General features: G+C 41.6%; 6 protein-coding genes across 13 annotated transcripts; 3 read left to right on the forward strand and 3 right to left on the reverse strand.

Annotated features, from left to right (window-relative positions):
* Positions 1-3,471: 3,471 nt before the first annotated feature.
* Positions 3,472-5,207, forward strand: LOC133160484 (transmembrane protein 158). The gene has a single exon (XM_061288176.1). The coding sequence runs from the start codon at positions 4,004-4,006 to the stop codon at positions 4,709-4,711; it is 708 nt and encodes a 235-aa protein (XP_061144160.1). The 5' UTR covers positions 3,472-4,003; the 3' UTR covers positions 4,712-5,207.
* A 949-nt stretch (positions 5,208-6,156) lies between these two features.
* Positions 6,157-12,734, forward strand: cdcp1a (CUB domain containing protein 1a). Its single transcript, XM_061288162.1, has 9 exons — positions 6,157-6,423; positions 7,355-7,561; positions 7,681-8,034; positions 8,110-8,478; positions 9,663-9,860; positions 9,979-10,347; positions 10,746-11,093; positions 11,163-11,250; positions 11,950-12,734. The coding sequence occupies exons 1-9, from the start codon at positions 6,369-6,371 to the stop codon at positions 12,359-12,361; spliced, it is 2,400 nt and encodes a 799-aa protein (XP_061144146.1). The 5' UTR covers positions 6,157-6,368; the 3' UTR covers positions 12,362-12,734.
* On the reverse strand, positions 7,352-14,757 carry clec3ba (C-type lectin domain family 3, member Ba). Of its 7 annotated transcripts, none has more exons than XM_061288169.1 (9): positions 14,336-14,757; positions 14,169-14,264; positions 11,943-14,010; positions 11,637-11,694; positions 10,927-11,037; positions 10,115-10,862; positions 9,480-9,566; positions 7,688-8,438; positions 7,352-7,522 (listed from the first exon to the last, which is right to left on the reverse strand). In XM_061288169.1, exons 1-3 carry the CDS (start codon positions 14,592-14,594, stop codon positions 13,610-13,612), a joined length of 756 nt encoding a protein of 251 aa, XP_061144153.1. In that variant the 5' UTR covers positions 14,595-14,757; the 3' UTR covers positions 7,352-7,522; positions 7,688-8,438; positions 9,480-9,566; positions 10,115-10,862; positions 10,927-11,037; positions 11,637-11,694; positions 11,943-13,609. The 7 variants fall into 7 exon arrangements, with proteins under 7 accessions (XP_061144153.1, XP_061144154.1, XP_061144159.1 ...); XM_061288170.1 differs by having other exon boundaries at positions 7,688-7,833; positions 8,262-8,438; positions 10,115-11,037; XM_061288175.1 differs by lacking the exon at positions 11,637-11,694.
* A 138-nt stretch (positions 14,758-14,895) lies between these two features.
* fez2a (fasciculation and elongation protein zeta 2a) lies at positions 14,896-19,391 on the reverse strand. Its single transcript, XM_061288166.1, has 9 exons — positions 18,902-19,391; positions 18,622-18,721; positions 18,361-18,480; positions 17,962-18,094; positions 17,653-17,897; positions 17,455-17,535; positions 16,923-16,998; positions 16,777-16,842; positions 14,896-15,729 (listed from the first exon to the last, which is right to left on the reverse strand). Exons 1-9 carry the CDS (start codon positions 19,171-19,173, stop codon positions 15,713-15,715), a joined length of 1,110 nt encoding a protein of 369 aa, XP_061144150.1. The 5' UTR covers positions 19,174-19,391; the 3' UTR covers positions 14,896-15,712.
* A 98-nt stretch (positions 19,392-19,489) lies between these two features.
* mrs2 (magnesium transporter MRS2) lies at positions 19,490-24,795 on the reverse strand. Of its 2 annotated transcripts, XM_061288165.1 has the most exons (13): positions 24,655-24,795; positions 24,194-24,489; positions 23,965-24,029; positions 23,759-23,795; positions 23,556-23,668; positions 21,855-22,016; positions 21,649-21,779; positions 21,326-21,442; positions 20,944-21,013; positions 20,667-20,749; positions 20,466-20,583; positions 20,231-20,344; positions 19,490-20,159 (listed from the first exon to the last, which is right to left on the reverse strand). In XM_061288165.1, exons 1-13 carry the CDS (start codon positions 24,666-24,668, stop codon positions 20,100-20,102), a joined length of 1,380 nt encoding a protein of 459 aa, XP_061144149.1. In that variant the 5' UTR covers positions 24,669-24,795; the 3' UTR covers positions 19,490-20,099. The 2 variants fall into 2 exon arrangements, with proteins under 2 accessions (XP_061144149.1, XP_061144148.1); XM_061288164.1 differs by having other exon boundaries at positions 19,490-20,344.
* LOC133160481 (integrin beta-1-like) lies at positions 22,215-23,442 on the forward strand. The gene is made up of 4 exons (XM_061288167.1): positions 22,215-22,331; positions 22,448-22,756; positions 22,827-23,105; positions 23,184-23,442. The coding sequence occupies exons 2-4, from the start codon at positions 22,449-22,451 to the stop codon at positions 23,353-23,355; spliced, it is 759 nt and encodes a 252-aa protein (XP_061144151.1). The 5' UTR covers positions 22,215-22,331; position 22,448; the 3' UTR covers positions 23,356-23,442.
* Positions 24,796-24,848: the final 53 nt, after the last annotated feature.

The raw sequence follows: 24,848 nt of genomic DNA on the forward strand, positions 1-24,848 counted from the left end.
AACATTTCAAGAACATTTAAATGACACCCTGATTGAATTGAGTTTTTACACATAATATTTTTTCAGCCTATGTCCGCTCTCACACATTTAGTAAGTATCCAAGCAACTGTCTGCTACCCTAGCAACAGCACTGATTCGAATCAGATCCAGGTTCTGTAAATTCATAAGCACAATTTGGTTTTCTTGGAGAAACTATCAAATGTTGTGAGGGACAGGTACCTTATGCAATTTAGCTGAAGAGGATTTTATTGTTCTGTCTGCAAGCTACCTAATTGTTTCTGGCATAGATAAGAAAAGAAAAAAAACTTTTTTAAAACTTCTTCAATCGCCCTTGGCGAATCGTCTGCTTGTGTTTTTTTTTAATCCATAGAACAGTTTTAACATGGGCTTGAGGGGAAAAATGATAAAAACAAAATGTAGGGACAGGTGGCAGCTTCATGCTGTCTGTGCTGGCAAGTTTGATGTCACAAATCTTGCAGCAACTGACTAAAAACCAAAACAAGATATGGAATTACTTCTGAGAAAATGTCTCATCCTATTTCAACGGTCCATCTCAGTGTTCTACTTATTTTCATTTCTCTCTAATGAGCTGCATGCCCAAAATAGTCGCTGCGTATCATTCCACAAAGACATTTTTCGTCAATTCCTTTTTTTTTTTGGTTGTGTTCAAAGTGAGCATTTGTGAATTGCTCTGTTGCCTTTGGGTCTCGGCAGATTGTTGGTTGTTTTTCAAACAAATCTCTTTTGAAAGGAACCAATCATCCTACTCTACCCACATCCGCCTCCCTGTTGCCTCCATGACAAAAAAACGGTAATCACCCCGTTGGTTCTCTCTGCTTGTTTCTGGGGACGATTACGTTTCACGAACAGAGAACCGCGAGACAGATGACCATGCAGAACTACTGGAGCAGCGGTGCGTTGTGTGCAAAACGATCTCAGAATGCATCTGGGCGGGGGCTTGCCTTTACCTGTCCAAGGTGACCTAGAACAACCGTGCACTTCCCAAACAATCGAGATGGGTTGGCGTTGTTTGAAGCACAACGGAGAAGCAATCTCACACCATCTCAAGAACGGCAAGGAGCTTCCTGACGGGTCCCTGCATGCCCCTGACTTTCGTTTTCTGAGATGTTGTTCCCTGGGTGACAGACTGGTGTGTTTTTCACTTATCTGTTCACACGGAGGAGAGAAGCATGATATGTAGGAGGGTCAGCTGTGTGGTTAGAAGAACATCTTAAAGCATCAGCCTTATCAATCACTCTGATCTAGATTGGGTTTTGTTGCAGTAGGCTCTTGATGAAGAGACTAGATGTGTTTTCTCACTGTTATCCATATGTTGCAGACTGTCTATCAGTACCCAAGGATTTTCTTCTCGAATGACTTCTTAATTTAACACCAAGGAGTTGCATCTTTAGAGTTCACTGAATACTCTAGGACAGGCTTTTCATCCCCATGCATATTGCGCAACCTAAATTTCTATTGACTTGATGTGTGTTGTGCAGCCAGCCGACAGATTGAATCTTCCTGCAAAAAGAGTCGAAAGTAACTGAATGTTTGGATTCTGGTTTGTAATCGAACCTTACCTTACTACAAACAAACGCTGGATCAGGCGGAGTGCAAGGCATGGGTCGCCGATGACATCATCAGAGGAGACTTTGCAGTTTATCTGTACAAACACACATTTTCATACATGGACAACAGTGAGTCAATTTCTGCTGAACATGATGAGGGGAAGCTAGGAATCGACTGTGTTCCATCCCACAACATCCTCTTTTGTCTGCACAAGTCTTGGAAAATACTATCCCAAAAGAAAGAAAACACATGCTCATAGTTAGATTGCACTTTGACCCCAGTCTTGCGCCGGGCATAAAACCAATAAATTTTCTATAGCTTTTGTCTTCATTAGGATTACATGTTGCAAGTTTGAATCTATCCCAGTTTACTTTAAAAACGAGGCAGGGTACACCACAAACTAGTCATTCGGCTTTGGCAGTGCACAGAACCTTTGGCTATGAAGCAGACGTGCTTGCCACTAGTCCACCGTGCTGCACGTTCTTCTTTTCATTTTCTCAATAGTGTAATATTTTTTTTTTTTTGTTTAGTCAATTTATGTATGATTTACAATAGTATTGATTCACATGACTTTCTACTGCCATTCATTTCAAGACTGTTGTCTTGAATCAGACGTTAAACGGTGACAGTGAAGTATTAAAGACCGTCTTCCTCCACTGAACATACTGTGTTGTTCCTCATCAGTGGACTCCACTGTTCTCACACCTCCAGGGAGAGCCCCATTTGGTTGCCGTGGTGATGAGTCCTGGCAGTGATTGGTGATATGACGGGCCCACAGGAGACAAATCGGGGTTTCTCCAGACTGTGATGTGAGCGCGGAGCTGAACTTTGCAGTTATGAAAACGCACAGACCTAATTCTTTGTTTCTAATTAAGTCAGAGTCTGCGTTTTAGACTAATGGTGTCTGATCCAGCACAGAGCGGCTAGCGGCCAGCCACATGCCACAAATGCTTCCTCATCTCAGCTTCCTGTGGAAAGAGCCGCACTTTGACTAAATGAATCTTTTATGCATTCTCCTTTGGCACAGGAGACTTTATCTTAGTCCCATTTGTATTTTTGTCACTAAACCAATTTACATTTTTATAGCATAATTAATGAACAAGAAAACCATTTACATTTTTGTTCCGTTCACACAATGGCATATCTGAGACGGACGGAGTGACCTGTGTTTAGGAAGAGTGAAACATCTGACGAACTGGAACGAAATAAGCGCACAATTGTCTGTGAGCAAAAAGGTTTGCCGTCATAATTAAAACAGAAGAAGAGGGCGAGCGCTTTCAGATGCAAATTGAGGCCAAAGGGTTTTTCATTTCAGCTGACCATCACATCAAATCTACAAAGCCAGGCCCTCAACAGCAAATGATGCGATTTACAGAGGCAAACAGTTCTTTCAAGTGATGTTGGTTGACTTCATTAACTGCTAAGAGAGAATAATCAATCTCTTTGTTATTCCCGTTGGGCAATCTAGTTCTGCCAATAACTCCTTGTCTTTTCTGAGACATTACATAATTATGATTATAATGCAGCCATTATTATTTATTACTCCTCCCCCTTCCCTTTCCACAGAGGGGTGAGGTAACATGAAAGGACAATTAGTTCATTGTTCCTGTTTTGAAAAGCATTGTAAAATCCCAGAATAAACACAGAAGCTTTACTTGGTTGTTTGTTGTTTAAAAAATAATAAAAATAAACAAAAAAACATCGCTTTTCATGCTTTTTAAACCAACAGACAGGTATTGTCAACTCAGCTTTGATACTATCAAACAAACTTTTATCAATTGCTAATAGAAAGGCCATATTATATTACCTAATGGTAACAAATACTCTGAGCCAACTTGTTTGTCTTTTTTTAAAAATAGACATTGAATGCAATGTTTTTTTTAGGCACATGACAAAGTGTAGTATTCACTATCAGTCTTGTAGCCAACAATTAACACCAATCAATTATCTCAAATAATGGGGAATATGTTGTTCCTTCAAATCGGTTGCCGTCATTGTTCATCCTCCGTCTTTTTCTTTTCTTTTTCAAATTAATGACAAAATAAGAGGCCCAACATGTCTCATTTCAAATAACACCGATAGTTATTCAAGTACTGTAACGAAGTATTTTACTTCGTTTCTTTTCACCACTGTTGGAGAACGGATCCGGATTATGAAAGAAACATACAGTGCATGCATCCCTAGCTCTCGTTCTTTTTCCTTTTTCCTTGGGTGAATGACAACGAGGGGGGTAAATGGATTGAGGGGAGCCACGCAGAACACAGTTGGATGAGGAGCAAGGGAGGAGGGGGTGCGCGCGTGTGACAGCCATTGGACATTTCCATTCCCACCAGTCGGGAAGAGGATAGAATCTCTCCATCTGGATCGGCGCAGTTAAAAATCACCAGCGGATCGTCCCACGCACCATGCGAGCAGGTGAGACGCGCCCCGGGCCATGCTGAACAAGTGTCGGACCCTGCTGCTGGCGCTGACCGCGGTGGCCGGACTTGTCCAGCGATGCCAGAGCTGGAGCGACGAGGACATGCTGCTGCCGCCCGTCAACTCCTCCAACAGGTTCCTGGGCGACTTGGGGGTGGACGTGCGCTTGTCCAAGAGGTCCGCGGAAGGGAGCGAAGCGTCCCCGGACGCGTCGTCGTCCCTGCAGACGCCGCCGTCCCAATGCAACGTGAGCGTCCAGAGACTGCTGCCCTCCTCGTTGGTGGCTCGCTGGGACAGCAGCTTCGGCTTCCAGTGCGACGTGCTCATCTACACCACCAACAACCACGGACGGGCTTTTTTCTCCGCCTCGTTCAACCGGGCCATCTCGCCCGTCATCATCGAGCATCTGGGGACCACCGGGGGTCAGCAGGAGTTGAGGCTATGCGTGGGTTGCGGGCTGTCCCGCTACAGGAGGCTCGTCCCCGGCAGGGCGAGGGGCCAGCAGAGCGGCGATCAAGTCACCTTTTGCTGCGTGGATTTCAGCCTCGACGAGCTGAAGGGTGACAAAAGTTGGAGGCTGAACAGAAAGCCCATCGAGTCCACACTTGTGGCTTGTTTCATGACTCTGGTCATTATTGTGTGGAGTGTTGCTGCTCTCATATGGCCGGTTCCTATCATTGCAGGCTTCCTACCTAATGGAATGGAGCAGAGAAGACCAAGATGACTGATCTGATCTGACGAGCCCGTGCTGCCTATACCTAAAATTAATTGTAGCCATTATACTCCTTGCCACAATGACTGTTAATTGAAATGTAGGTCATTTGGAATTCCAACAAACCTCTTCAGAGGAACAAGGTATGAATGTTCTCTATGCGTGAGTTCTAGTGGGACCAATCTGTTTTTGTATACTTGTAGGCCTATATAGCCTAATATGTCAGCGTATATTGTGCACAATTTTATCTCGAACCCGTCTTTGTAGTTTTCAACCTTTCTAGAATGTTTGCCTTATACCTCGTGTAGAACTTTTGCACTGCACATGTACTGAAAACATATAATCGTTGTATAAAATGTACGCCTTTTCTGACAAGGGAGTTGTTTAAGTGGTTTTCACTTTTCAGTGTTTTTAATGATAGATTTATAATATCAAGATCAATATACAGTATGTGTTTATCTGTTACAATATAAACAATATAGATTACAATAAAATATTAGACATTTTATCTATGCTGTTTATTCTGTGATTTAAAAAAACGTTTTCTTTTTGCACTAGAACACATCTTGAGAAGCAAATGATTGGAAATGTGGGGATTTTAAAAAAGACAAAATTGTGGTTGATGACTGAATCTGTCTGCCCCGCCCCTAATGGGGAGAAAAATGTCTGGTTGTACAATATGAGAGGCAGTATAGCCTATAGGGATGGTTATTGATTGGAAATGACTGATCCCTGTTCCATTATCAATACTCCTTATCGATACATTTTCCCATCGATTCTCATTGTTTGTTTGAGGCAAAAAAATAAATTCAAATAATACAAATGATATATGATATCAATGATAATCTCTACATAAGTCTGATATCAGGCCTTTATTGACTGACATTTGCTAATATGCATTGCATATATCGCTTGAGGGTTTCTGTGGCGAACATAATTGAATTCCCGAGGAAAGAAAAAGCATTTTAAATGCCTCCAAAGGCAGAAACGTGACAAACCCATTCATATGCATTGTGCCAAACCCACCGACTCCCTGCTGTGGACTTTAAAGGGAACACTATCACCCAGAAAAGGCTCCACTACTCCTGAGGCTTTGTTTTTTTTAAATACCCATTCATGGCCACATTCAAGATGATTTGTTGTCTTTTGTCTTTTTAAGCTGGTTTTCAAAAATCCTCTAATCATGAAAAACAGGTCAGACGATTTTTTTCCATTCATCATAAAGCTTTGTTACTTAGTTAAGGCGTTGCTTCAATTTGTATGCGAAGTTGTAAAAAAAGAAGAACTAGTACATTTCAGTATGTGTGTGTGCGCGTGCGTGCGCGTATTTTATTTGTACCAAAGTAGAATCAGTTATACTTTTACCCATCTGTTGTTTTGTTTTACACACGTATCTTCAACTTGACATACGTATATAGTGTGCGTAAACTACTTACCTCAGGCAAGTTACCTCCCTTACTTGCAGTTTACCTACCACACCTTTCGCACACGTACACACGGAGCCAGGAAGTGGAGAAGTGGAGTTTGGAGTGCAGATTCATCAACGAACTGCACAGTTGACCAACACTTCCCCCTCACTACGATGACACAATGAGTAGTCCGGCATGCTCAAAGGTTCAGCGATTCCACTAGGGAACAAAGTCGCAGTACCTGTGAATGGTTCGGCAGCATGCCGCTTTTGAGAGTCCAAGTCTGTTCTTTTCTTTTTCTTTTTGTTGCTTCAGGTAAGTTATTTTATTATACAAAAAAAAAAGCTCTAGAAAAGTATTGTTGGATGGTTACTAAGGAATTACGCAGATTAAATATGGATTTGGTTATTGGATAACAGTGTGCGTAAAGTAGTGCTGTGGTGGTGTTTTTTTTTTTAGGGAGTGTACCGGTTGCTTTTTTGTTGCGTTTTTTTTTTTTTAACATCGCTGTGCAGGTTTCGGGCTGGTAGAATATTTGATATACTTTATCAACGTGGATGTTTATTTTTAATGATGGGTAAGCAATATATGGACATTTGGAAAAGCTACATATTGATAATAAAACTTTTATAAACTTTTAAAATCGAAACATGGGGGAAATTATCAATGATTATCATATGATCATATGTGACATATATTATTCAATTAAAAAATGCAAAGTTTGCAGGCTGGGAAATATCTAACCAAATTTATGTTGTTCTTCAGTTATAGTTGACATTCTGTCTGGTGAATGAGTGGTTTGCCTAAAAAATTCTGAGGTTCTGGGTTCGAATCTTGGTTCAGACTTCAAGTGTGGAGTTAAAAAAATCTTGTTGATTTTATCTGTTTTTTTTTCCAAGAGCTCCATCTTATTCCCACATTTCCCCCAAAATTATTTTACTTTCAATGAAGACCCTAAATTACCCACAGGTTTGAATGCGAGTGTGAACGACTAATCCATTTTACCAAGTAGTCGATAGAAACTAGTTGGATGGGTTTATAGAATACATTTTCACTCGACAGATACTTGATCATCAGTTCAGTTACTGATTTCACGAGGAATGAATATTTAAGCCATGGCAGCAGTATTTTCAATCTCAACCTCATCATGACTAAAAAGCTTCCCATTGCAAATGAAACGTTTCAGAAATCTTTAGAGAATAGAAAGTGAAAGCATACATTCTGGTGCAATGGGCTTCATTTCCAGGAATCCAGTCATTTATGTTCATCCATGATGGAAGTACCACTGTCAACATCAGCAGGCTGGCCAAAGGCTCATCATGCAAAGTGTGCACCGAGGGAAGGCAAAATTGTGAAGAGGCACTATTGTTGAAAGTCGGCAACCCTGTTTCAGTGCAATTCTTTTGCCCCCATCCTGAAGATGAATTCAAAGTGGAGATCATACAAAATATAGGTAACATTTCTAATCACACATTGTTGTCTGAATATTTGCAAATATGGCCTTTGAGCATGTTTTTTGGCAATCACTAAGCTATATTGATGCTGACTACTGTAGTAAATATTTCTCCTTAGAATGTACCATTGAGGAATGCGGTTGGTGGTCGGTTCCAGTCAGCACATTGTGGTTGGATTTCCACCGTAGGTTCACATGGAACCTGAAGGCCTCTGGACCAAAGTCAGTCCAAGTGGACTTCCCAGAGACAGGCATGAGACAAATTCCTCCATCTGAAAAGTGTCCAGATATGCACACTTACACCTTCAAGGCCTTTCAGCAGACAGGCAGTGTGGTCATTGGCAAATACTGCACAACGGGCCCTATCAGAAGTATTCAAATTCTAAACCAGGGTAGCTTCTCTTTGGATGTCCCACCAGGCCTGGAGGTCCAAAGTGACTATTTTACTGTGTCTGTTGGAGAGGACATCAAATGTAAGTTAGCTACTTGATACAATCTTCTCCATCTTGTCTCGTATCTAAATGGCGTTGTCTTTTGTTCTTTTTTAGCTCTTGCCAAAGTTACATTATCTTTGTCACATGGAACATATTCCTCTGAGTTGCTTTCTCCAAACTTCCCCGAGAGTTTTCCCGACGATGACGTGATGGAGTGGTACTTTGAGCTCACAAATAAACAAAGAGCAGCGATAAAGTTCCTTAACCTGACCGAGCCACGTTGTCTGAAGAAGGAAACTGCGGCCGAGTACCACAACAAAGGCAGGCTGGCGCTGGTGACGGCTCTGACGGACACCCAACCTCTCCAGAGTCAGGGAGACTTTTCTCTGATTCTCAGGAACTGTGAGATGGATAGACGACAAGCTGGTTCTCCTGGACTCTCCCTGAAACTCAAGGTGACAGCTTTAAGGACGAGCGCACCAGGTATAACATCGCACTGGATTGTAAATATTGTACATTTCACAAACTTTTAATATTTAGAAATCAGCCATCTTGTGTGCAGTAGTAGATGACTTAAATTATCAGGGTTTCTAAAATATAAGTCACATTTGGGTGTATTTTTAATATTTATGGAATAAGGTGGTAAGATTTTTAAGTCAGGTTAGATTTTATTTGTTGTAGCTCACTGGAGTGGTTGTATTTTTTTCTTCCTCTTGCTATTCAGATTAATGCATTATTTATGAGAAATTAATGTCAGAATGTTGGTGAAAATGGGAAAAAGCATTTTTATTCCACAGCTCTTTTCGTAATCCATAAACAAATTAATTGGGGTCTTTGTTGGCTCACTTTTTTTTAAATTTTATTTGTTTTTTAATTCAGACCTTTGTAATAGATAAGTAATGTGTGATGCGGTGAATCTTTGTGTTGAAGTGTTTCCCCATTTGGAGGTAAATAATTACTTCACCTACACATTACTTTGCGAAGTTCGACCACTAGCTTGTTTTATTTTATTTGCAATAAAAAGCACAATAAAGTAGTCATGGCATTAATTAGAGATGCTCTATTTTGGTGTTAGAAAATAAGGTTCCTGCTAATGGTTAAATTAAATGGGAGTTAGAGGAATGACTTCAGATTATATGCCAAGGATGTTTTGTTCTCGCAGTAGAGAATTTTCGGTCTTAACATTTTTACCAAAGTTTGTCAAGTGTTGCTACACATGACAGTCTGCAAGATTGATAAAGATATGGCATGTTGCAGCAGGTATCATATATTTCTTTTATTTTCATATCTTGTTGCAACAACAGTGCAAGCTGTGATGGCAAAATGTAAAACAGTATGGAATGTGAAGGCCTGCTGCGTAACCAAATCATTTTTTTATTCATCTCACTGAAAAAATTTTTTACTGTGTGAGTCTTTTTTTTAATTTTTTTTATACATTTTAGGGGCAAGTTAGGTGTAGTGATGACGTGAAGAATGTGACTTACAGATGCCCTCAGGTTTGCAGGCTCGGGAAGCTCTGATGTTACCTCACCACTTAGTCATGAATGACAGCAGCTCAGCGGGAAACTCCTCTAATGACGAGAGGGATCCTGATTTACTTCTGCTTTCGGAAAGTAGGATAATATGGGAGAAAAAAGGCTTGTAACTCTTTTAACTGTTCCCTGCAGTGAATTGTAGCGTGGACCTGAAGAAAATCAATTACCTCTCCCTGCACTTGGAGAGACTGAACCTGGCCTCTGAATGTGAAATGAAGATGAACTCTGTCATCATGGAGACCATTACAATCCCATCCGGAAAGGTTTCTCAACTGACTTTTCAGGACTGTCTTCCTCAAGACATCAGTGTCACAGCCAGTGGAGTCATTGGTAAATTCACACTTAACTCACACCTACTTTACTCCGTGTGTGTATGCGCTTGCCAAATTGGTTATTACAATTATTTTTTACCTTCCTATAAAAGCTTTTATTGATGTTCTCTGAACAGGTTGCAGTCAATTTAAAGATTGCCCAAAGTTTCCAGTGCGTCTTGCGGTGCCCTTCTTACCCAGTTGCCTCCCATCCCCCTTGAACGCGGTGACCTGGGCCCTCCGTCCTCCCCCCCACGGCACTGTGGAACTGACCTCTTTAATGGGACCCCTGAAGCAGTCCCTGCCGGGTCAGCTGTGCGACGACAGTCTCATTAGCTTGACCGAGGATGATGGCAAGACCGTAGGCCACTTCTGTCCTCAGGGGGCCATTCAGAAGGTCCAAATCCACACCAACGTAACGGTCACCCTCACAAAAATAGGCAACCAAACACTGAAATCGTCTGTGAAGCCTTTGTTGACTGCTAGTTTGAAAGAGGAGATAACAGGTAACTCTTTGAATCCTACTTAAAAGTAGTGAAAGTAAAAGTAGTACATTAATAATTAAATACCACCTACCGTATTTTCCGCACTACAAGGCGCACCGGATTATAAGGCGCACCTTCAATGAATGGCCCATTTTAAAACTTTGTCCATATATAAGATATATACATTTGGCCCGCGGGCCGGGCTTTGGACACGCCTGCTGTAGTGGCTCAATATTGGTCCATAAAAGGCGCACCTGATTATAAGGCGCAATGTCGGCTTTTGAGAAAATTGGAGGTTTTTAGGTGCGCCTTATAGTGCGGAAAATACGGTATATATTAAAATGCTTTAAGCACCGAAAGTGATCCTTTTCATTTGATATTGGGAAATATGTATTGAAAGTCTCTTCTGTCCAATCCAGAAAGGTACATATTCACATTATCCCCAAAAAGAGACACGAGTCTCCTTTTGGCGACGCCCGGTTGGCCGGCGGGGATGGAGTCCTACGCCACCGTCTCCTGGATCGTCTCGCTACCCCCTAAAATGGAAGCGCACTTGAAGTTCGTCAACCTCAGCCAGCCCAAGTGTGCCAACCGCCATACCAACATTCGGGTGCAGACGTTCGACAGTCTGGAGGAGGAGTATAGCCGAAGGGAGGACGAGGAGGCCGAGGAGGTCACCGTCACCGAGAGCTTCTACCTTAACATGTCTAACTGCATGACAGAGCGAGGAGACTTCATGGTCGTCACAGAGCTAACTGTCCAGAAAAGTACATTTTACACTTTGATTAAATTTCTACAGTCAAGTGCAACTTTGGCTAACATTTTCTCTCACTCAGACCAACTATTGATCATCATCTTGAGTGTGGTCGCTGCTCTGGTCCTCCTGTTCATCGCTGTACTGGTGGCGGTCTGTATCGTAATTAAGTAAGTGCTTTGCATATGTTGTCTGACCATTCTTCTTTTTTTCGTGTCGGGACGTTATTTTTTATTTATAACGAAAGGACGGTACTGCCAATGTGGAGTACATAATTTTGACTGGCAAAAACATTTGAATGTATTAACACGTACATTTGAACATAATTGCAAATATGGTGCATAAAAAAACTTCTTTTTTTAGCATTTGGCCTATATTATACCAATACGGTCAAAAGCTGTTTAAAAATTGTTTACTCTGATTTTTTTTATTTATCACTATGACTGCAGTGTATGATTTCCATTCATCATTTTTAATCCAAAAAATCCAATATTTTTATCAATTAGCCTGAAAATATATGTTCAAATATGTAGCCTGCAAATGTGTTCCAACCTACTTGAAATTACTTTTGAATGCAATTGCCCATCAAAACAGTTTACTCCACCATGGCAGTTCTAGAATGAGAAGATTATACAATGAGATTAATTCATAACAATGAAATATTTGCAATAATTGTAATTTAAAAATGTTCATAAAAATGAGCAGCTTTTTTTTTTTTTAAATCTTCAGAAATCAACAAGGGCATATCTTTCTGGTCATAAATTAAAAAGAAGAGTTAATATGTCACAGACATTATAACTCACCTAACTTTTAAAATGGAACACTTTTGAGCTCCTGTACATTACTGTACATTGTCTCTTACCAAATAGGAAGAAGAAAAAGAAGATCAATCATCAGGTGTCCATCTACAATCCCAACGGCACCATCTTCCTGCCGGGAAACAACGCCTTCCCTAAAAGCCGTGAAGACAACGAGTCCCATGTGTACGCCTCCATTGAGGACACGCTTGTCTACACCCACCTGCTGAAAAAAGGCGCAGAGATGGGAATCTACACAGCGTCGGACATGGAAGACCCCTACACGGAGACAACAGACTCTCCACTATCTAAAGACGAAAACAACATTGAGACGGGGGTTTACCAAGAGTATCCGCAGCAGGGACCCCCACTTCCCAACAGGCCCCCCAGCCACGGCCACACGCTGGTGGACAATGTGATTTACGACGCACAGCCCACCTCGGCTACGATGGAGGCACGGCTGGATCCGGAGGGAGGCAACTGATAGGATGCGGGATTTCCACTTGACTTTTTTTTTATTTAACTTGGTGATCTTCATTCTTGGATTGCTAGAGACCTTGTTTTTCCCGCATGGGTTTTTGCACCAAATTCACAAACTAGACGTGCTCAGACTTGACTGCTGCTGCTGCCTGCTTTTATCTTGAGTGGCAGTGCTTCTCTTGTGAAATGAGAACTGAATCACCGCTTACTTAAGAGAAATGGAACACATTCCTTTAAAACTCACAAGCTGATTTTGGGTGAAAGACAGATAACACACTTTTAAACACTCAAGACGTGCGGTCGTAACATTTTACAGTCAACTTTTATGTGAGTTTCTTCTCATCTTTTAGAATTAAAGACATTTACACAAACTTTAACTTGGCTTGGACTAATACGTGCACTGTGTACCCCCAACACGATTTTTATATCCCAAAGTAATGCCTGAAACTCACTTTACTATAATCCCAAATGTCTGACAATGTTTGAAGATGTCTGAAGAAATTAATTTCATAATCTGACATAGGCCTGAATAATTGTGAGGTCATTTGGATGGTGGAAAAGTTTACGCAATCCCTTTGTACCTCTTCATCTGCTTTTGTGACTCAGAATTTAGACTCCGTGATGTGTAACAGAAAATATAGCCCCAAGCAGATGTTTGATAGTTCACACACACACACACACACACACACACACACACACACACACACACACACACACACACACACACACACACACACACACACACTCACTCTGCAACCAGCTCACAGTTTACAAGTACTGTATTCACCGCTTCTCATTTGTTTTTGTGGTTTGTGTTTTCCAAACAAATCTCTTCCTACTCGAATGTTTCACTTTTCTGAGCTCACAGGCCAAAGCAGTGTTGAGTTCAATTCCTCAAGAAATGCTTGTTGGTCTTATCTTTTCCATGACTGCTGTGGAGACGAAAATATTTCGTTTGATGCTGAATTTTTATCCCGAGCAGTGCACAGAAATGACATGGAGAAGTTTGTTGTTGTATGTTTATTTTGGTTGATTAGCTGATGTTTTAAGGATAGAAATCCAACGGTGTTTACCACGAAATCTGCCAGAAAATTATTCCTTGTGTTTTCTGCTTTGATAATAAATGCAGTGAAAATTCTACATAGTAAAATGAAAACGATTTTGTGACTATTGTTGTAAATGAGGAAGTGGTTAGTGCATTATTTTGAAACATTATATGATGATGGTTATACTCAAATAAAGGCAATTCTGCTCACACAATGTTAAACTCACACACGGAAGCCTTCTCACCTCGGCAACTCTCATCAAACCATTTCCCGTTGGCCGTGGTGGCCAACACGCCGCAGTTCTGGCTGCGCCCGCCGTCCGGCTGCATGGTGATCTCGGTCTCCCAGTTCTTGAAGCGCAAGCTGGACCCCGATTGGTCCAACCACTGGCCTTCAGTCACCATGTCATTGATCCCCAGCCAGATGGACTCCTCCGGGCTGATGCTCTGCCGCACGTAGGCGTAAAGCTGGTCATTTTCATGGCCTGTCAGGGGTGTACTCAGGCTGCCCCCTTTGGCGACGCAGTCGTCACTAGCTGCGTGGAAATTCTTCTTGACCGGATCGGCGAGTAAACACTTGCCTGGGACCTTTGTTCCACGAAGACACACTGACATGGAAGGATTGAGAAATAGATTACCCATGATGGAGTATGCTTTGGGTGAAGAGCTGTTACTTTCAATTGACAATCATTAGATGCTGTGGTATGCTTTGGATCATGATCTATCGATATATGGTGGTTAGTTAGTATTTATGAGACAAACTTACTTGACTGCAGAGATTGCTGCTCTTTCAGTAAGTTCAGGTCATTAACAATGTCTTCAATTTGTTTCTTGAGTTCCTCGATTGCAGCATTGGTCGAGTCTGATTCAAAGAAATGTTGATGAAAAGTTAGCATCATATTCTGAGGACTAATATATGATTGCTGACCTTACCTTTCTTTGTGCTTCTCTTCTTTTCTGTTGTCTGTGAGAGTGTGCATTGGATCAGCAATAGAAGGCAAAACACCAAGCGGAGACTTTGAGTTTGTTCCATGATGAAATGCTTCAAAGATGCTGTGATGATGTCAGGCTGCAGCTTGGAGTTGGAGCAGCACCGCTGAATGGCGCAGCGTTTGGGCGACGACCTCTTATCTTGGACTTCACAAATGTTTTGCAGATGTCTTACAGGCGTTTGTGTTGTTTTGGAAAGCATGAGCGGAGGCGGGCGACTGGATTGCGCTAAAACTTTGGCAAGATTATTCGGTTTCGAAACGTCTTCATTCAGAAAGCTGTTCTTTCAATAAGCTACAACAGTCGCAAAAAGTCATTCTTATTGGGCCTGAAGAGTAATTATATGGCATTTAATTTTGAAGTGTGGAAAACTGTGATCTGCATTTTGTCTTATTCAAGTATTCAATGACCTCATTATTGTTCAATTTTCTCATATTGGTTGAATTTGTGACACTACCAAACATTTTTTTAACCATCTTCCACTCAGAATCACAGAAACCAAATAACAACATAAATAAATATATTTAAAACAGAACATTTGTCAAATAAATGACCAATTAAGCATTTAACACAGTCCAGTAATCAGACATTCAGTAAAAATAACGTATGCCCTTTACAATGTACAAAATTTCAAAAGGCAACGTGTATGGAAATCATCAATAGAAGTCCTGCAGAGTTTACTGCTCTTGTTCACAGCATGCACAGTGACACTTGTGTCGGACAGTACTTGGGTCAGACAATACTAATTATCACTCAAATGCATAGTTCAGTCAGTTAATTAGCTACTTGTAGCCAGTGCAAAATGTTTTAGGCAAAACACAATCTTCGCAGTTGCTGGAATACTGCTAAGTGATGTTTGTATATGAAGCTTTGCAAACTGATCTCTTGCTGCTGGTGGATGAACTTTTTTTTACTTTGTTAACATCTTATCTGTGTGTTTATGTCTTTGCAGTATCAGTGCTGTTTAATAATAAGCAGCAGCTGTATTGAGAATACAAACTTGTCCTCTGAGTAAATTCGCCCGGAAGCTTCGTTGTGCTTTGTGCACATTTGATCACAGCTCGGTAAGCACTTTGGATTAATGCAAAGCCCTTTGCATCGCACAAGCAGTGCAGCTTCTCGGGCATATTCCTTTGACGCACAATAAATATAAAAAAAGAAATTAAAAATGCAAACTAAGTTGCAAGAAATTGAATGAAACGACCAAAACGCAAGGATGCATCTTGAAAAAAATGGAAATGAAGTATTCAGTGAATAAATATGCTGTGTGTGAAAAACCATCAGAAGCCTCTCCCCAGTGTTTGGCTTCATCCCTCCAGGCTACGTTGGGCAAAGCACTGGAACAACACACAGATAAATATTAGCAATTAAGATGTGTGACGCGTCAGCATTGCGGTCAATGATTTAAAAAAAAAAAAAGTGGAGGGGAAAATTTGAATACGTTAATACATCAATTACAATACACATTCACCAACCACAATATTAGGAACGCACGCACAAGCCGTGAGATTCAATACAAGAGTGACAGCTAAATTCTGACAGTTAGAAAGTAACTCATTTAATAATAAGTTGATCATTGTGGATGTATTTGGGTTTTTTTTCAGATCAAACACATTTGTGCAATGCGGTTTCGTGCCACACCAGTCGCAATAAAAATATCATTATTTTGAAACTAATGAGCCAAAATTGGATGGTAACGGATCTTTGGAGCATGTACGTGTACTTGATGTTGTGGTAGTAGAATTACATTTAGTGTATGCCACAAATTGATGAAAAATAGACAATTGTTTTATAGAAGTGGGTCAAGTCTAATCATTAAATATCAACGGTTGTGCAAAGTGTTATTAGTGGCGCTGCAATCTGCACATTATTAGGGATCAACATTGCGGCATAGTGACGCCAATTTGTGAAGCTAAGGATAAAAAATTGGGGTTGAAATGCACCACAGTTGTAGTGGGGGGGGGGGGGGGTAGGGTGCACCTCGCCACAGTGAGCAACAACATCATAACAGTGCAGGTCACATGAAGATGGTTACAAACCTCCCAGGCTGGCACTCACATCACAGCTAGCGAATGGAAGGCAGCATCAGCACAATAATTAAAGTACAAACACAAACAAACAAAAAAAGTGGAGTGGGAATGTTTGACACTCAAAGTACATGTGTGCTGTATTTGAATTTGGAGCTTGACCCGAATTTGTGGGATTACAAAATACAGTGTGTATACACTGCATGCTCACATTCACATATGCACAGACAAACAAACAAACACACACACTGTGGTGGTGTCTATTTTGTAAACTTTTGATAACAGTACAACATGAACAGTTTGAATATGAGCAGTCCCTAGCAATGTGGATTGCAAAATCAACTTGGTATGTCCTACCTTTGAGAATGTAGTTTGTTAAAAGGGCTGGAACCCTGTCGCTGTCGTCTCTCATCGCATGCAAAACTGAAACGGGGGAAATGGCAACGAGGGGTCCCTTATTTATGATGCGGAAGAATCAAACTTAAGGGAAGAAAGAAACTCACTATTGATCAGGATCTGGAGGTCCTCGATAGAAGGAGGTTGTCCTTTGTTTTCATACGGGATGACGGTAGTCAAATACTAGAAATCAAAATATATAATTATCAGTTTGTAAAAGATTTATTTAATCAAATCAGGACTTTCACAGTATAGTTTTCAAGGTGATCTTTTTGCGCAGCTTCCGAGTCTACCCATATTTTTTTCTTCTGTAGCACGTCAGGTTTTTATTATGATAATTTTATAGTAATAATAATAATAATAAAAAATGAAAATATCCAACAAATCTAATGGGCTAGGAAAAAGTAAAAACATTTTTTTTTAAATCAGTGTCAAAAAATATGTTTGGGGACACACTAAACCAACTGATTGAAGTTTGCAGAATTATTGATTTGTGTGTTTAAGCCAACTACAGTTATCAGACAACGTTTCAATGTCCCAAGATATATATATATATTTGTCCATCCCTCTTCATCACACAATTCACAGTAGTCATTCAGTCATCAGTTAGTATACGGAAAAAATAAAAAATAAACAAACCTGTCGTTCACTGCATCCACTCCGGAATGTTTGTCGAAAGCTGTTTTGAATAACAGAGGAGAGGCCCTCCATAGTGAAACGCTGAGGATGATGGAAAAAGTAACAAAGAAAAATATAAGAGTGGAAGGAAACCGGCAAATGCAAGACCACTGTGTTGCCATGCTAATAAAGCAAGTCGGCAACAAATAATACACTCACTGTTCCAAGCGACATTCCCGTCGTCCCTTTAAGTTTCTTCTTCTTCTTCAGCGCCTCGCGATGCTCCTTCTGTCGGTTTTGCACATCGATGAGCGCCGAAATAAAAGTGTTCTTCACCTCCTTCTCAAAGTCCAGCTCATCTCTAAGAGCCAAATGCTGCACCAGCTCCTCTGAGAGCCTCGTGACCCCAACCTCCGTCTCCTCCAGACACTCTTTCAACTCCGCCACGTTGAGTCGACCCACTCCTGCGCGCACACGCGCACTTGTAAATGGTGCAATCATCCAACAACATTTAATTGTAGCACTCACTTTCTTCATATCTTGGACTTCTTCTGAGGTACTGAACATCCAAAGAGGGCATACACAGGTCAGACTGCGAAGGAATGTTCTCTGCTTCAAAGTCAGACGAGTCTCTCATCATTTCTTCAATCTCTTCAATCACCTGCACAGCAAGAATCACCTTTAAATTTCCTTCATAGCCATCTTAAGATCATTCTCCTCCGGGTTGAATGTGGGCATGTGTGCCATCTTAAGATCTGCGTTTAAAACACGTAGGCGCTACTCACCTGCTCCGGGTTGAATGTGGGCATGTGTGCCATCTTAAGATCTGCGTTTAAAACACGTAGGCGCTACTCACCTGCTCCGGGTTGAATGTGGGCATGTGTGCCATCTTAAGATCTGCGTTTAAAACACGTAGGCGCTACTCACCTGCTCGGCTGTGTAGAGAGGTTCCTCGCCGAGACACGGGACCATGATGGGGTCCATGTCCAGTTGTTCCTTCCGCTCCTCGACTTCAGACACATCCCCTGCGATGTTACTCGTCTGACTCTAAGTAGACATGACAACAGGGGGGCAAGGGATTTAATCATCCGCAGCTCGAAGCACGGTTTGCCAGATGAATGGACGAGAGATTTGGCGGGGAGTAAAAGTGGGACACGCTGGGAAGGAGGTGGGTGTGGGATCACTGACCGCATTCTCCTCCGGGTTGAATGGGGGCATGTGTGCCCGGGACTGTTTCCAATCCATCTCCAACACTTGACCATAGCTTTTGCTTAAAGAATCCCAGATCCTGTGGGTACATGAAAAGTAGCATCAGATGCTTCTGTCAACTCCAATGAATGTTATTTCCTCCAAATAAAATAGCATGTTGTGCAAGCCATTTGACGTTATTGAAAGTGGCAGCGCAACCAATGACGTCATTTAAAGCGTGCCATTGTGTCAAGAGCCATCCAGCAAAAACACTACTCACTCGTCCCCCTGAAGCGTGTCCTCGGTGTTCACCGTCACCGCGTCGCCCACTGTGGAGCTCCCACCCCCGAAACACAAAGACAACGTCCCGTCGAAATCTGTGGATGCAATAGCACCGGTTTCCCCTCGAGAGTCCGGAGGTCCCCCATCATCTTCATCGCCGTGGATAGTACTCAGGATCAGCGTCTCCGCGGCGGGCACAGCGCCTTTCAGCGGCCGATCGCCAAACAAATTGGGCCGGCCGTCGTGCAGAAGAGCGGTCGGCACCGCCATAACCCGCAGGGACAGCCCACTGGCAAATAGATGGCGCTTGGATGTGCGAGGCTGACAGGCCGTGACATCCCCCCCTCCTTCTCTCAACCCTGCAGCAAAGCCGCCAGGCAGTCTTCCTGGAGCGGCGTCTCAAGCTGGACGTAGTCGATTAGTAGCTGCATCACACCGCCCATCATCAATATTTCATCATGTGTAATGCTCAGTACCCTGCAGTCTGAATCACTCGTACATTGTTTACTTAAAATTTCCATGTGATGTATAGTGACAGCGCCCTCTATGGGGTTGAACAACAACAACAACAACAACAACAACGAGACATCATTACGCCAAATTTATTCACACCAAAATATTGTCTTATTTTAACATTAAAAGCATCAGGCATCCGTTTTAATTGTCATCCTCAAATTTATTACAATAGGTGATCATTTAAAAAAAAATATTCAAAATTAAACATTTAAAAAAAAAATCAGTTAAAACGTGTCCTATTTTGATTAGATATTCTGTGTATTGAATAAACGAGGCAACATGCAACAATGTAAAAATGTTACCAAAACTAGTTATATAATTTAATATCTGCTTTTCCTCTTTGTATGACTTCAAAATACAGAATCAAGATAAAATACACAAATTACAAGTCAAATTGTTTAAGTTCAACTAAATTCTGACAAAAAAAACCTGCACCCACAGAAAGATGAAGCATTTTGTGGAATTAAATAGCTACACACAAAAATATTTGTCTAATTATCCCGAAATAACAGACACTTTAGAAGATTATGGTACATTGCAGTAACAAGTAAGGCAAGGAAATAACACTTGACACACTCTGAAGTGGGTGAAGGGAAGCAACTAATTTGCATCTTTGTCAAATACATGAGGTCAGTTTGATGGCCTTAAAAGTGCTAAAGGTTCAAGATATAAAGCTAGCATCACCTCAATCCAGTCTTCATGTCTGATGCTTTCAGATTTCTCTTCCAAACTGGAGGAATCTATCAAAGAACCACAACAAAAAGACAATCGAAATGAATCTTCTCACACTATTTAAGGCATATATACTCACTGGTGGTAATAATGTAGGTTCTAGGTGTCGTCCTAGAAATGACAACAATCGCCTCCAAATCAGGCCGCTGCCAAGGAACATGAATCCTGTAACCAGCCAAAAAACACGAGGGTCCTGGAACACAGAAAACATTTTGATGCCAATAAATATCATTATGGTGACATGGACATCTAAAATCAATGGTCACAAATTCTTAGATCTCAAACCGTGAAGCCCAAAGAGAAGGCAATCTGACCTCTTCAAAAGTCGACTCCAAATTCATTCCAAAGGCTACGCCAATGAGACCAAATAAGGAGAGTGAGAAGGTCCCCATAGTCAGTTGCAGGTTCAAACGCATCATCACATTTCGATGGCTAGGACAAACAGCAATTGACTTTCAGTTGATTTGGAGCCGATTCGGTCGCAGATTCTTCAAGAAAAGGACACTAATGCACACCTGTCCAGATTGATAAAGATGACACTCTCCGAGTCGTCGATGAGGCCTTTCAACTCTCTGGCCTTGTTGCTTAACTCTTCAGCCTGCATGGGCCGGTGTGACGACACAAGCACAACATAAGAATGTTGCTACCCTCAAAAACATTGTGTGTGTGTGTAAGTCACAAGTGTTTATGTATAAACATCATAGATACACGGGCGGAGCTAGGATTTTTTTCCTTTGAGGGGGGGGCATGGGGTGAACAATGATATTTCAGGGGGTCTTTTAACATTATTACCTGCATGTAGTAATTATCCAGTAAATGTTCCATCTCCTCTGCATGGTCAATCCCCAAACTGCTCTCCTCACTAGAAATACAAATCAAGACTGTAAAAAAAAAACTCGTGTAAGAATAAGAGGAAGCTGTCCATACAAGCAAATAATCAAGAATGCAGGATAAAATACGGTTTAGAAATTTAAAATCACACAAACAGTTAAGCCAAAAATCACCCTTAACCTGGACACAGTTTGAGGTAAAGATACATTTTTCTCACAGGAGATGGCACAAGAAAATGTCAAGCATGTGATAAGTTTATATTTAATATTTATTTATTGAAATGTTCTATGTAACACACTATTCTTCAGAACAATCGCACATGCAATAGAACGTCTTGACTTACAATACTCTCGGGTCTGTCCACTTGGTGAGACACAGCTCTTCAATGATTTCGTCCTCATCTAAAATCTTCAGCAGGGACTCTTTGAAAACCTTAATGTCCGTCTCCAACTCTGATAAACTATTAACGAGTTTCAACAAAAAGAGACAAACAAGTTCATTAAATCGACAGCAAACGGTGAACATCAAATTGAATACATCGTCAATACAACTGATACCAATTGGTTGGCCAAAAATAAATGAGGAAAATAAAATGCTCTTGATCTATTTGATAGCTGTTATTGCAGACCTCCTTTCAACTCTGCCTTCATGACTCTGCATGGTTACCTCTTACTGTTCTGCAGCAGTACGTGCAGTTTACTTCGATCAGCTGACAGGATTTTCGGATCCACCAGAGACTCCAAAACGTCCAATATCTCCGGTTCAACTTTGTTGAGGCGAGTTTGTAAATTGTTGACCTGTTGACGGAGGTGTGCTTGAGCCTAACTTTGTCATGTTGGTCAAAGAAGATTCAAAGAAAAGATTGGCCTCACCCTGTGCTGCAGGATGGCCTCCAGAGCCCTGAACTCAAAAGGCAGGGAGTGCGTCTGTGAGGTCAGCTGCGGGCCGAGCTCCAGGACGAGCCAGCGTTCTAACCCCAGCCCACGGAAATCCAGCACCAAAAGGCAATGGGGAGTCACAATGGCTTTCAACGTCTGTGGGGACGCAAGACGTTGAGATGTCGTTTGAACTAAGAGCTCCAAAGACGGCCCAGTTTCAATTTGCTAAAATCTTGTTATGGTTCATTGAGTTGAAGGTCCATGAGCCAGTTCTGATCAGTAAATATTTGAGGCCAAAGGCTCAATCTATAGAAGAGGCCGGTTTTGAAATCAATAAAGTTGACCAAGACTTACAGAATCAGCGGAGTAGTCCAACTGTCCGGCAGTAACTTTAACTTAACCTCACTGAAGCGTTGCCATACGAAGAGGCAGACGTACCAAAGCAACTGAGCGCCAAGAAAAGGAACTTGAGTAAGTTTTGCTCATGTCTATTTACAGTAAACTATTCTGAAGAGGAAAGCTTTACTAACATTCACAATATTGTTTCACAGAAAAGAAATCTTGTGCTCGATTTCCATTGTTTGCAGGATGGTTATGAAGACGGTTTATCTTTTCCTGTTGTTGCCCCTACTGTCATCTGGCCAGGCTGAAAAACAAAGGTTTCCTCATGGCGAGTCGAACTGCGAGGGAAAGCAACATTGCCAGATGGATCAAGACTCGAGCACTGGCAGAGATGAGCAATTTTGTCGCGAGGGACCAAATGCTCCACCGTGCAGCGGTAGGGGAACGTGCGAGGAAGGAGACTGCGTGTGCCGCCGTCGTGAAAACCCAAAAGAACAATACACGGGGAGGTTCTGTGAGTGCACGAATTTTGATTGCCCATATCACAACAATAGGTAACTACCACAATAAGCCCTGATGACTCGTTTCATTCTGTTGCTAGAAAGTGTTTCACTTTTTCTCCAGCATATGCGGGGGTCACGGCAAATGCGAGTGCGGACGGTGCATATGCGACAACGACTGGAGTGGCGAGGATTGCGGCTGCTCCATAGATACAACTTCATGCGTGGCGTCCAACGGGCAATTGTGTGACGGCAGAGGCATGTGTGAATGCGGAAGCTGTCGTTGCGAGCCACCGTACGCGGGTTCGACTTGTGAGCATTGCCCTATTTGTTTGGGCCCCTGTCTGACTCACGCAGAGTGCGTGGACTGCCGAGCGTTTGGAACAGGACCCAAAAAAGACAGGTGAGAACTTTATGATCATCATCAGCTGTGATTATTTTTATTTTTTTTAATTCTCCTTGTGTGTTACCTGGTCATCAGGTGCGAGGCCGAATGCGACTACCTCATTTTGACCAAGGTGGCGAGAAAAGAGGATATTCAGACACCCTGTAAAATGATTAGCCGCGAGGACTCTTGTTTCTTCTACTTCAGCATCACCCAAAGCCCCGCGGGGACACACTGCACTGTCGCGGCAGTGAAAGAATGTCCATAGCGGAAGTGATACATCAAGCTAAGGAACTCCCAGCATTCATTTGAATGTTTCTTTTGCAGCATTTACACTGTAATATGTGCGTCTCTATTGGGTCTAAAAAAATAAATAAATACCACAGCCATGTGAAATACTACATTACAATACGATGTGATCCATTTGTTTTATTCTAAAGAGACATTCTGTCAATATTTTTAGCCTACCTCCATTCGTAGGATAATGCAGTTGTTTCTAGTGGTGAGGCTGGTACTGTGCTGAAAGCGAAGATCCCTCGCCTGAAGACTTAGCTCTTGACAAAGCTCTGTTTTCTTTTTCTCTACAAAAGAGAAAAAGAATAAACAATAAAAAAGTACTGTAAATGCACTCAAGGAACATGAAAAAAATATATACAAAAATACTGACATACCGAATGATGTGACATTTCCCTCTTGGTCAAATCTCATCTGTCAAACAATACGAGAAATAATTTTCTAACTGCGAATGATGTGAATCCTGCTAAAGCGTCATTAAGGTCACACAAAATAATTTTATTGTTAGCTGTCTCTCACTTTCTGGAAAGGGACGAGGTCATTCATTAGCAAAAGCCACTTCTATGAATAGAAGACAGCTTACCACGACAAAAGGTGGCGGCACAGTGGAAAGAGGAGCTTCTGTCATTCTGTGGCGGACAAAGGACACTGTTAAAAGACAGACAATTTTAAAACAAGATTTGTGAAAGTACAAGAAAGCTGTTCTTAAATACGACAAAAGGTATTTTGTATAACAAGGTTTTGCATCAGCGACATTCTACTGATGATATTTGATCAACAATTTGATCAGCATACAATTTTATCCTTCTTACCAGGCCATGCTCCTCCTCCTCTCAGTAGGTTCTTGTTTCTTGCTGAACCTCTTCTTCTCGACTCAAGAAGCAAATGACTACTTGCTTCAGGAGCGGCTTCACTGTAGTTCATTGGTGGCACTTTGCATGTTTTGCAGTAGAGCATGGCACGACCAACCATGGGATTTAGAGCTTCATTCCCTCCCATACAAGAGAGGGCACCAACAGAGCCTAAAAGGCGTTTAGAATGTCCCCTGTATGGAAGATACATCCTTGGGCAGCTCAGTATTCTGTGTAGTTTCATCTCCAGAGCAATCCTATACTCAAGACCATGCAAAACAACGAAACGGAATTGGGATCGAGGACATGATATGTGATATGATTTGTATTTTGAATATATTAATGAGCTAAAACAAATGGTATGCAGGAAATGTCAATAAGAGGCTCAAGGGGAAGGTATAAAATGAGAATTGTTTTTCTACCGTATTTCTGCCATTATTCTGTATCCTTCTTCACGTGACCGTCGTTGCTAGTTTGCATAGCAGCTGCTAATAAGACACTATGCGCTCCAAGTAAAGTTATCGACTGCAGATCTTAATGACAATGACGTCAAGCACAAGAAACACAAGTCAACTTCACGTCGCTAACTGCAAACTTGGGTAAACTCACAAATACA

This window comes from Syngnathus typhle, linkage group LG10 (genome assembly GCF_033458585.1).
Source record: "Syngnathus typhle isolate RoL2023-S1 ecotype Sweden linkage group LG10, RoL_Styp_1.0, whole genome shotgun sequence".
In the NCBI taxonomy this organism is placed as follows: domain Eukaryota; kingdom Metazoa; phylum Chordata; class Actinopteri; order Syngnathiformes; family Syngnathidae; genus Syngnathus; species Syngnathus typhle.